The sequence below is a fragment of the Centropristis striata genome, chromosome 16 (assembly GCF_030273125.1).
Source record: "Centropristis striata isolate RG_2023a ecotype Rhode Island chromosome 16, C.striata_1.0, whole genome shotgun sequence".
Taxonomy (NCBI): domain Eukaryota; kingdom Metazoa; phylum Chordata; class Actinopteri; order Perciformes; family Serranidae; genus Centropristis; species Centropristis striata.
Genome location: NC_081532.1, coordinates 22,339,777 through 22,352,017, shown reverse-complemented (window position 1 = coordinate 22,352,017; position 12,241 = coordinate 22,339,777). Strand labels below are relative to the sequence as shown.

The 12,241-nt window shown below is 37.3% G+C and overlaps 1 protein-coding gene across 1 annotated transcript in view; it reads left to right on the top strand.

The window, feature by feature from the left end:
* Positions 1–12,241, top strand: part of LOC131987714 (ryanodine receptor 3-like) — a 146,594-nt gene that overhangs the window by 59,009 nt on the left and 75,344 nt on the right. The window contains exons 17-23 of the mRNA XM_059352563.1: positions 463–558; positions 894–1,012; positions 3,566–3,699; positions 4,882–5,123; positions 5,406–5,598; positions 9,314–9,530; positions 9,611–9,715. Coding sequence (XP_059208546.1) covers positions 463–558; positions 894–1,012; positions 3,566–3,699; positions 4,882–5,123; positions 5,406–5,598; positions 9,314–9,530; positions 9,611–9,715 — 1,106 coding nt within the window. The remainder of the gene's footprint in view (positions 1–462; positions 559–893; positions 1,013–3,565; positions 3,700–4,881; positions 5,124–5,405; positions 5,599–9,313; positions 9,531–9,610; positions 9,716–12,241) is intronic.

Here is a 12,241-nt window from a genome sequence, read left to right as displayed (position 1 = left end):
CTCCAAGTGTGTCCTTCACACTCTTATTTACACTGATTTCACCTCCTGGCTTCTATTAGTGTTCCAACCACGTCTCTCTCTTCCCCCGTTCCCTCCTTCACACACCTGCTCCGGCGCAGTGCTAAGTGGATTTGGGATGCCTCCCTCCTTTCTTCCCTGTCTGCCTGCGCTGGGTGACCCTGTCTTTTTTTTTTTTTTGCTAGGACATATGTGGGTGTGTTTGTCCGCTTGTGTTTATGTCTTTTCTCTCCTTGTGTCATCGCTTCCCTTCATCTTAGGCGTCTTCCAAATGAATATGTATTAGGATGTCAAAGCTTCCTCTGGCTTTGGTCATGCACTTAAGGGGTCCACCTATGGTTGACATTGTTTTTGCTGTTGCACTGAAGGGCATCCATCAAACCACACTGTTTTCTTCATTTAAAGAAAACCAGACTCATGTACATTTTCCTTTTTTCCCTGCAGCTGCGTTAATTAGAGGGAACAGAAACAACTGCACCCAGTTCTCCAACAACTTGGACTGGCTGGTTAGCAAGCTAGAAAGACTGGAGTCTTCTTCAGGTATGCTTTCACACATGTACACATTCTGACACTCCAGTGAAACTGCATTGTGAAAAAACTTGCATTTTCTCACTCATAGATGCTTCACAAAGCTGTTCCAGTTCCTTTAATGGCAATGCAGCACTTCTCAACAGGGATATGAGTCTTTAAAGATGTAAAAAGATGATGCTGCTTGCTTAGAAATGATATAGGTGGTTTTTAAATGCATGCTAAAGAATGTATCAGCAGTGTTCCCTGCTAATCTATGCACACTGGATATCTCTTTGACGAGTGTCCTCTGGTGTGTCTTTTTCTTCTGCGGGTGTTAACTAATTGATGAATTTGCGGCCATGCAGGCATCCTGGAAGTTCTGCACTGCATTCTAATTGAGAGCCCCGAGGCCCTCAACATCATCCAGAGAGGACACATCAAGTCCATCATATCACTGCTCTACAAGCACGGACGAAACCACAAGGTGAGCAGCGAGCAGTGCTTCTGAAACAGGTGTACTATCTCTGCTGTAAGATATAAGATAATGACACATCTGGGCTCCATTTTCATGTTAAAAGTGATCGAGGTACAAGATGAAATACGAGTGAGCCCAAGCAGATAATAAAGTTCTTTTGAAAGAGAAACCACAAAGTGAAAACAAAGTACAGTGGTTGGAAAGTGCAAATTAGAAAAAGATAATAAAACAATGTTATTGCACATTGTCCAGATATTTGGACAAATTGTATTTTGATGCTGTGGCAATATTTTTATGCCAATAAAGTCAATTTTAATTTTAAACTAAAAACATATTCCTAAGGAAGAGTTTGACATTTTTGGGGAACAAAACCCTTATTTGCTTTTTTTTTTTAATTAGCTGAATCAGGTCAAAAGGTCTATATTAAAGAAATAGAATGAGACTTGAGACATGCCAATTCAAATCAACATATCAGGAGGTCAGAACATTGCAAAGAACTGTTACCTTTGTAGTGGGTTAACTTCTGTATCATTTTCAATTTAAACCAGCTAATGCAAGTTACAATCGCCATTTTCTTCTTCAAGTCAAATGACCACAACAAACAGAACAATGTCTGTTCTATTCTCATTCAATTTGCTTCAGTCTTGGCTTTGCATAATGGCTGGAAAAAGGGGGAAACAGCTAAATAAATAATAATAATAAAATAATAATATATTTCTAAAGCACTTTACATTATAAAATAATCTCAAATACCTTTCAACTGAATTTTTACAGATTTAAAAAATGTGATATAATCTGTTAAATGGTGCTTTAGAAGCGTTGGTTGGTGGACTTTGTTAACTAATTTAAAGAGAACAAGGCAGGCTGTTTAGCCTTCCTGACAAATTTTGTCTGTTGGCAAACAACATAAAACTGTGTTTGTAAGTTAATGTTACATATACAAAGTCTTTTTTAGGCCAACTACATTCCTGTAAGTTAAGCTAAAGCATTTGACTCTGTTTAACTTGTGTTGTAGCAGAATGTGGATAATTCAGATGCTGCATTAAGTTCCTTATCATGCTAACATATATGTTCCCCAGGTCCTATGTTCCCTTCTTTGTATGAGACTAAGGAACATAGGACCCTTTTTTCCCCGCTTTTCCCAAAAAGGGTCCCATGTTCCCTGGTTTGTTAATTTTTCCACCATTACTGCCAAATATGGCAAATAGGCCTAACCCTAACCCTGACCCTAGCCCTAGCCCTACCTCTAACCCTATTTAAAAAGCAAAAAAAGGAACTGCAAAATAACTAGAAAGTAGCTGCTGTGCAAATTTAAGTTTTGGGCTGCTTGAACTAAGGTGGGCCATGCGACGGTAGGCCTGCTGGCCATGCTGAGAGTCTACCGCAAAGATTGATAGATTGTATTGCTACAGGGGAACATAGGACCTTTTTTGTGAAAAACGGGGAACATAGGACCCGGGGAATGTAGATCCCAGGGAACATAGATGACCCCGCTTAGATTAGCTTGCTAACAGCTAACTTATCCTTTCTGGTAAACATAGAGTGCTAACACAATCATATTATGCACTTAGGTTGAATAGTTTTAGCTAGAAACAGACATTTTGTTAGTTTCAGCCCATGGTTGTGTATTGTGGCATTGATAGTTTTCCCCTCCGGTGGGTGTGGCATTCAGAGTATGAAGCATGGCACTCTGTCTCTCTGAGAGGAGGAAATTTGTTTGAGTGTTGAGTTCAGATATTAGGAAAGATCCAGAATCGCTGACTCCCCCTTTTAAGATGTACTAAAGTATCTCCAGTAACTCGGAAGTTGTGGGAAACTTTTAGTCAAGCAAGAAAGCACACAACAACCACCTAAAGTGCCTGTTTATCTTGCATCCAGCCATCTCCAGTTCTTTCCTCATTAGGCTCACCAAAATGCTTCAGTGGATGCACAATCATTTCCATAACAATTCCCTTTGGGCCTCTTTGTCACCTCTTCCTGTCTGTAGCTACTAATTCATTGCACTTACCTTCTACCAGCATACAAACTCCCATCTCTGACGGAGGCTTCCTGGGGGTTTGGTTGCGGTGCGTAACCATCGTGAATCAATCAGTTTAACAGTGAAATGAGATCAGGATCAGGCAGTCAGCTGGCCTGGGTCATAAATCAGCCTGAGTGGATAATTTAGCCGTGGAAGCAGGAGAAAAGGGCCAATGATAAAGCAGAGGTGCTCTGGCCTGTCGCCCTTGGCTGAGCTTCATGAGCCCATTTAGTTCCACAGCTTTGTTAAGCTAACATCAAATGGATATTTTTGGACATGTTTTTGCCCCCAATAAGCATCTTTCAGTAATTATGCAGAGGTTGCATGGAAAGAATCTGTCCCTAGAGCTGCAGCCTGGACAGTGATTTGGAACAAAGATAATAAGTCATTTCTGGAAAGGTATGGATTCATTTCCAAGGTTTAATGGGGACAATGAGGCCAATGTGAAACCAGTTATCGGTGAGCTGTTATGCTCTTCCTTCTTCCTATTTGATAATATTGCTGCTTAATTTCCTCCTTGCTGCCTCCACTTTCTGTTTTAGATTCTGGATGTGCTCTGCTCGCTGTGTGTGTGTAACGGTGTAGCTGTGCGAACCAATCAGAACCTAATCTGCGATCACTTGCTGCCCAAGAGAGATCTGCTGCTGCAAACCCAGCTGGTCAATGATGTCCAGAGGTTAGAACGCCATCCACTCACAGCGTTTCCTTTCAACTTCATGCTTTTTATTTTAATTAATCTACATTTCAAAGTATTGCATTCGCCAGTACAGTGTTTTGAAATGAGGAACTAATGTCTTATTTGTTACTAAATTATTTTGTTTGTATGGAAAGTACTTCCAATGTTTTTTGTAACTTCCAGCTACTTTCAAACTAATCCTTTACCAAATTGGATTGTGTCATCATAATATCAATATCTTTGCCGGGAAAGACTGTAAACACAGACATTACAATCAGTTTGATATAATGAACATGATATGGAGTAGCTGGCTCTGTAGTGTGTACACTCAGCCTTACATTCTGTAGACCATGAAATTGTACAAGTGTGTACAAGTCACACATCTAAAACTACACGTCAAGCATAGAGCAACATGGTCTTTAAATTGGCCTGTGGATCATATATGCTCACCTGTGATGTAACAATGACTACTTGGCCTTTAAATCTCTTTTTATCTTGTGTCACCTTTCAGCATTTCATCTTTTTTTGATTTTATTTCCAGAGTATTGTATACAGTCATACATACCATTTTTTCTGTCAAAAATAACTCACTACATTCTTCACACAGCTGTTTCTGTTTTTGACCTGTGCTACATCAATACCCCTCTTACCTCTTTAGAAAATAAGTATGTTTATATATTTACCTCTTTACTTAAAGAAATATAAAAATATAGTAAAATGAAAAAGATTTCTGAACTCCCGTATACATATATTGAAAAAGAAAACTAAAATAAAGTATAAGATTTGATTAAATAAAATAATAATAAATTAAATCAAAATTTGAAAAATAAATAAATAGTAAATCAAATAAATGAATAATGATAATAATAAAATAAGGGGGGATATTTCATCTTTTTACATTGAAAAAGGGATTTTTTATGGGGGAGAGATCATTTAAATCTCCTTGGATCATTTTCTTGACACTAGTGAAGTGATCTGCTTTGCTTCAAGATATCAACACTTTTAAGGTTGATATCTTGATAGGTTGATAAGTTTAAAAAATAAATTGGCCCTAAATTGAATTATCATGTCCCAAGGGTGGACTTTATCCATTAATTTTCAAGAAAAAAAGAGACATTACAAATTAATATCAGAGCATAATAGCATAATAACTAATGATTTCATGTTTCTGTTCGTTGCCAGTATGAGACCGAACATTTTCCTGGGGGTGAGCGAGGGCTCGGCTCAGTATAAGAAGTGGTACTACGAGCTAATGATTGACCAGGTGGACCACTTTGTGACTAGTGAGCCCTCCCACCTGAGGGTGGGCTGGGCCAACGCTAAAGGCTACAGTCCCTACCCCGGAGGAGGAGAGGGATGGGGAGGCAATGGAGTCGGAGACGACCTTTATTCGTATGGTTTTGATGGACTCCACCTCTGGTCAGGTCAGTGGGCAGAAGAAAATTCTGTGTTTGTGTGATGATATCATAATATTAAAGACGCATGATAACCCTGGGCTGCAGCCAGGTTGTGTCTAGACAGGATCAGTGCCCTGCAGGGATGATCTTCTTGCCCAGAGTGTGTGTATGAATGTGCAGTCCTGTGTGTGTGTGTGAGAGACGTGATCTGTGCCAACATCACTCACTAGGTCGTATTTCACATGACTGTGTGCGTGTGTGTGTGTGTGTGTGTGTGTGTGTGTGTGTGTGTGTGTGTGTTCTGAACAGGTCGTATCCCGCGGGCGGTTGCGTCCATGAACCAGCACATTCTGACCTCCGAGGACGTGGTGAGCTGCTGTCTGGACCTGGGAGCTCCCAGCATCTCTTTCAGGATCAATGGGCAGCCCGTTCAGGGCATGTTTGAAAATTTCAACACAGACGGGCTCTTCTTTCCTGTCGTCAGCTTCTCTGCGGGGGTCAAGTGAGTGTTTATTTGTTTCTAATGTCTGATGTCTGAGACAAACTGACTCCCCCTGAAATTCACCCATGATGAATGAGCTGCACGTAGAATCTCAGGCAGAGGAGAGAGACAAGCTATAAGATATATATATATATATATATATATATATATATTTATAATATACATATACACTACCCTGCATGAAATTCATCTGATCCACCTACTCATTCTGGTCTAAATTCATTAATTCTCAATGCCTTCAGATTGGACACAGGTAAAACAGGCTGGATTCATATTCTGCTCTGTTGCCATGGTGACACCAGATAGTGTGATTGACAACACTTTAAAATGGTATTTCAGGCTCCAGCAGTTTTCCCATGATGCCATGATTGAGTCTGACTTTGTAGAGCAAAGCAGCATTTTGCATTAACAGCTTTTTCTCTCTTTGAAGCCTGGAGACACTTGACACCAAGAGACTGGTCTGATTTGATTTGGTCGTGTTAGCTGTTCGAAATCCTAATTGTGTGATAAAAAGAAATTAATTCTTCAAAAGTATAAACCATACGTGACGGTTTATGAGCAACACAAAGGGAATTAATGTGATAATGTGATTCAGCTCATTTTGTTTTATAAAGTGCTGGCATGTCCTGCGCTTACCATCAAATAACTGTAAACAACCATAATATATATGTGTATATATATATATATATATATATATATATATATATATATATATATATATATATATATATATATATATATATTACAGATAATTTACTATAAATATCTGTATTTTAAAATATATGTTTGTAGAATTACTTATAAGAGAAATATATATATATATATATATATATTACAGATAATTTACTATAAATATCTGTATTTTAAAATATATGTTTGTAGAATTACTTATAAGAGATTTTTTGTGTGTGTTTTTTTTACTTTAATATGACGGTAAGTGTTGCCAGACTTTTTTACCGTTTTAAAAAATATATATATTTTACTTTTTTTTTTAACAATAAAATTAAAGTTTTACTGTAAGACAACAGAAAGTTGCCTTAATTTTACATACACCAATATGATGGTGTTTTTTTTTTTTTTTACATAAAATTCACTGTAACTTATCATTCAAGACCATTAAACAATTGTAGTTATAATTAAATAATAAAAATAATACAGTAAATTTCTGGAAATGAATAACAAAAATTGTTTTACTCTGTGAGTTATTATATCTTTTGTGGATTTACATACTTATACTTTACTTGTTCTTTGAGCTGAATGCTCTAAGGTATAACTAACTGATCGCTAAACAAGACATTTTTATCTGATAAAGATGTTACAATTAAAAACACACTGTGTAAGAATCAAAGTTCTTAGATGAAAACACGGACAACACTCAAAAACAAGTTCATGGCTATTCAAATGGACACAGTGCCATGAATTTCACAGCATAATCCTGCAATGTCACCTTTTTTACTCTAAATGGGACAATACTTTGCTTGATGAACATCATACTATATTGAAGAAAACTGGAAAATAGAGAGTACTAGTGACTAATTTTACTCCCACTGCTTTTATACAGTCTATGGGCAGTCCGTGGCCTAGAGGTTAGTAATCGGGCTTGTAACTGGAGAGTCACCGGTTTGAATCCTGGTACTGACAGGTCTAGGACTGAAGTGCCCTTGAGCAAGGCACATAACCCCCCTGCACAGCTCCCCGGGCGCAGTAATGTGCTGCCCACTGCTCCTTGCATGGTGTGTTCACTTGTGTGTAAAAAGGATGGGTTAAATGCAGAGGTTGAATTTCCCCATTGTGGGATTAATAAAGTAATCTTCTTCTTCTTCTTCTATGATGAATAATAAAGGAATAAAGCCCAACAGATATATCAGTTGACAGATATTATCGGCTGATATCGGCCTATCAAAGGCCTATCAGTAATGGTGTATATGCTGTCTGGTATGTGCTGTTCCAAAAACTTTTTTACACAATATATAATGCAAAAATTGTTGCTTGTCATCATTTAGAAATGGTGTTAGCTATTTTTTTTTAATAATTATTTTTTTGTTTATTTGAAACTTAACAGTAATGCTGTTAATTTAGCTATATATTTTATTCCTATGTATCCTATTATCATTTTTAGAACTGTCTGACAATCTAATACATTGTTTGTATAATATATAATAATGTTAAATATTATTTAATAATGTTTTATACTTGAGAAAGTAACTCTCTGTGAAAAATCTGTGCACAATCCACATAAAAAGGTCAATTTTCATTCCAGTTAAAAAAAAATTACTATATCGGCCACCATATCGGTTATCGATGGATTTTCCACCTCTCAATTTAGTATGTGCATCGGTCTTAAGAATCCCATATCAGTCGGGCTCTAAAAAAGGTACATGTTTAACTTGATGCCATGATGGTTCCACATGAAAAATCAGGGGATCATCAAAGTTATTTTAGTTCCTCCCGAGGGGACATGAATACAGAAATGGCCATCCATCCAGCAGCTTGAGGCACTTTAATTAGAGTTATTGTTCAGCATTTCATATACAAAGAGGCACCTTCTAACCACTTCTGTGTGGGTTATGATGACGCCTCTAAGCTTGTACTTGAATGTGACCCACTGAACGGGGTGAACATCTCCACGGATTTAAACGTGCCAGAAAATGACAGGCACACATCTTCACTCCTCAATAATTGAGGGCTGTAGTCGGAATGGGCCTGATTGCGTCACCACTACTACTTGAGCAGCTATTCTGGGCGTCCTCAGGAGAGCCTCTTCACAGTGATGGCCTGCGACGCTTTTTTTTCTGTCTCAGAGCTAAACTTGTCCCTGTTAGAGCACAGGCTAGAACTGATTGAAGTGGATTTAGAGGAGAAAAACGGTTGTATTTAGCTGCATTGTTGGTTTTTGCTGCTTCTTTTATTAACAGCTGTCTGATTATCAGTTATGATTAGCTATGTAATTTATATTTACAAACGTTTACACCACTATTTTTTGCTCTTTTAACATTTCACTCACTGTGGCCTTGTAATTAACTGCAATATATAATATATAAGTCCTGCAGCTCTATGGAATCAGCACAAGCATTGCTAATTGTGAACAACTCAAAAAAGTGTTTTGTGCAGAATAACATAGTTATAATGACATAAATCATTAAAAAAAGGAAAAAAAATCACTTGAATAAAATTGAATTTATATATACTTTATTTTTTTAAATGATTATTCGATAAATTACATTATTAATCCAACAATGGGGAAATTCAACCTCTGCATTTAACTCATCCTTTTTTAAACACAAGTGAACACTCCTCTCAGCTCTGTGTAAACAGATTTTCAGTGAATATTTGTCACGAGACCGTTCGTCTCAGCAGAATCAATCATGGCTTCACAGTGTCACAGAGGAGCAGAATTTGTTTTGAACGTTTTATAACAGGATCTAGTTATTCCAAACAGTTTACTTTTGGTGACGTTTTAAATGAGACATGTAGAATAAAGTGATTTTGACAGAAATATCACAATTTTAAGCTTTGTTTTGGTTACTTTTTCTAACAGAAATTTTCTCAACCTATGATCCGTTCATGGACTGTTGGAAAGTTCAAATTTCGACAATAATGCCAGTTTTTACAGTTTCTTTCCGTGTTAAATTATATATTTTTGCGGAACTTTTAAAGAAAATATATGTGGGGTTCATAGGGTCAATTACCTTTTTTCTCTCCTACTGTTCATCAGGGTGCGTTTCCTGTTGGGCGGCCGACACGGCGACTTCAAGTTCCTGCCTCCGTCAAGTTATGCTCCATGCTACGAAGCTCTGCTGCCCAAAGAGAAGATGAAGGTGGAGCCGGTGAAAGAGTACAAGAGGGATGTGGAAGGAGTCCGAGATCTGCTGGGTACCACGCAGTTCATGTCGCAGGCCTCCTTCATTCCCACACCTGTAGAAACCAGCCAGGTAAACTTACTGGGAAGACAAACATGTTAATAATCCTCTCACTGTTTTCTTTAAAATTCATACTTTTCCTGTTTCCTCAGATTGTTATGCCGCCTCATTTAGAGAAAGTTCGAGATAAACTAGCTGAGAACATCCACGAACTGTGGGGGATGAATAAAATAGAGCTGGGATGGTCGTACGGCAAGGTGAGAAACATGCCTTTTTTTCACTTTCCTTATATATTTACACTGACAACAAAATCATCATTCTTAATCAAAAGATAAAGAAACATAATCCATACATTCTGCCATGTTTATGGAGAAATTAACACCACAATTACACATTTCTCGTAACACATTTGGGTTTAAGAGCAGCTTTAAATGCATTAGTTGTTAGTGGTATTAGAACTGAATCATCAAAAGCCTATACGTCATCTTGCTTTCTCTTTTATAATTTGCGGTTCACACCAAAAAGAGGGTAAGTGGAAAAGAAAAACTCTCATTTTCACATGTTCGATGCTTTTCATACCATTCATTTTAGACGCTTCATTCCAGTTTGTTTGTAGGTAGCGGAGTGATTGTGTATGTGTTTTAGTAGAAGTCATGAAATAAAAAGTATTGTCTCACCAAAGGGCAGAACAGGGCACTTTTGCAATTCCTGTGCAGCAATAAACCGGGGAAAACCCATTGTTTTAATTGTTTGCAATAAGTTTGTTCTAAAAGAAGTTTAATTGATTCTTTGAAAACATAATCTGTCATTGCAATGTGAACCCAAGGGTTGTTTTATGATGTAGTTGTAGTTTGACATTTTGGGGAAAATGCTTGTTTGTTTTCTTGCTGAGAGTTATATGAGAAGATCAATGCCACTCTCTTAGCTTATTTTAAAGACTCTAGTTTAAGATTCTAGTTTTATTTGTTAAGCTCACAGTCTTGTAGTTCTCTTGACAACATAAGTAAATAAGTATATTTCCCAAAATATGCAAGTATCTCTTCAAAGTTGGTTTATATCCTAAATATTAGTACACACAGAAGCAGAATGCCTATATTGCATTATTACACCAAATTCTTGTATAATTTTTGTTAATTAAACCTGCTGTTTATAATGACAAAAAATAATTAATCATCCTTTTTGTCTCAGTAGATGACTTTCTTGGTTTATTGTACTTTAGCTAAAGGATAAAACTAAAGTGACCCGTTTTGCCCTTTAAGGAACAGATGACAACACACACGACAATATGGAACACAGCTCTTATGTCTATAATACAAACTAGCAGAATCGTCCCTATAATACCACCAGCTTTAATACCTGAGGCCTTCATTCTTCCCGGCATCTCAATAGAATCTTTTAATCAGCTTCAACACTTTACAAAGAGTTTTTATTATTTAAAGCAACTACAAGGAAGTTTTTTGTGTTAATTCTGGCGGCCTCTGTGGACAAAATCGGTACTGCGTCCATGTACACCGCTCATATCGTAAAGCTTTTGATCTGGCTAGCATTTGTTATGGAAGCGAAAAAAAAGAAGAGCAGATTATTTTCTTGCAGGATACATAACTGTAATATGGTAATCGTAAAACAAAGTAAACTTGATTTTTATTTTCCCTTACCAGCGTAAATTCATGTATTGATGTAAAACCACTTCTCGCAGCGTATTTAATAAGGAATAAGGAAGGTGTATTCTGGATTTTTTCAAATCCCACAATTCTCTACATCTGTTGAACGATCCACCAAATTCAAGACTCTTTCGAGCTTATTTTCCTTTTCTTGGTGCTGACCCTGCGCCAGTAACAGCCATAACCACAAGATAAAACGTCACATATAAAATCCTCTAAAGAAAAACACAGAAAACCTAAATTATATTATAATTAAAAGTATTAATAATCACAAATTTATGATTTACACAATAATCACATATCAAGATTTGTTCTGGAGAATCAACTCAGGTTTTATTCTTGTTTGAGAATAAACTTTATTGCCTTCAACTCTGACCGACCAGTGACGTTTTTGGGGTTTGTTTTTCCTCCAGAAATTAGTAGTAAATCTTTTCTAAAGGTGGCTGAATGTTGGAGAATGCACGGCAGTTCATCTCTGTGGCACCTCCTATTGCTTCTGAAGGTCATATTGAAGCATCAGTATTAAATTGGTTTTAGAACCAGTGAAAAACTCCTTGTAGTTACTTTAAGCTCAGTGGGGCAGATAGTGAGATATTGCCATGGTACATGTTACACTACAGTTCACTCTGTGTTCTGTAATTGTCATTCACTCTGATTCATTAAAGCAGCATTCAAAACAGTTAACATTTTACAGCAAAGTGTCGTTTGTTTGTTTTCGCCATGATTGCATAAAAATACAGTTTTTTGAATAAGATATTTGTTCCGCAAATGTAATTCTGCCAGAGTAAAGATTTCCCACAGAGTTCTTGTACTATTCACAAAAGAGCTGGCTGGTGTTCATTGGACCCACACACACACAGCTGCATATCTGTACGCAGCCCTGCATGTTTTCTTGGTAAACATCCGCCATTGCCATGCCGCCTCCTCTGAGCAGCATTGCCAAAGGGATTATTTGGCATACGGTGCAGCCTCGAGAGAGGCATTACACCTCTCACTTGGTATTCCAGTCGTACACCTTTCTATCTCCCCCAAGAAAACATGCTCCCTTGTTCCTCTTTCATAACATGTTCACTGGAGTAGACTGTCTTATCACTGCAACCAGTAGCACCCTGTACCTAAACC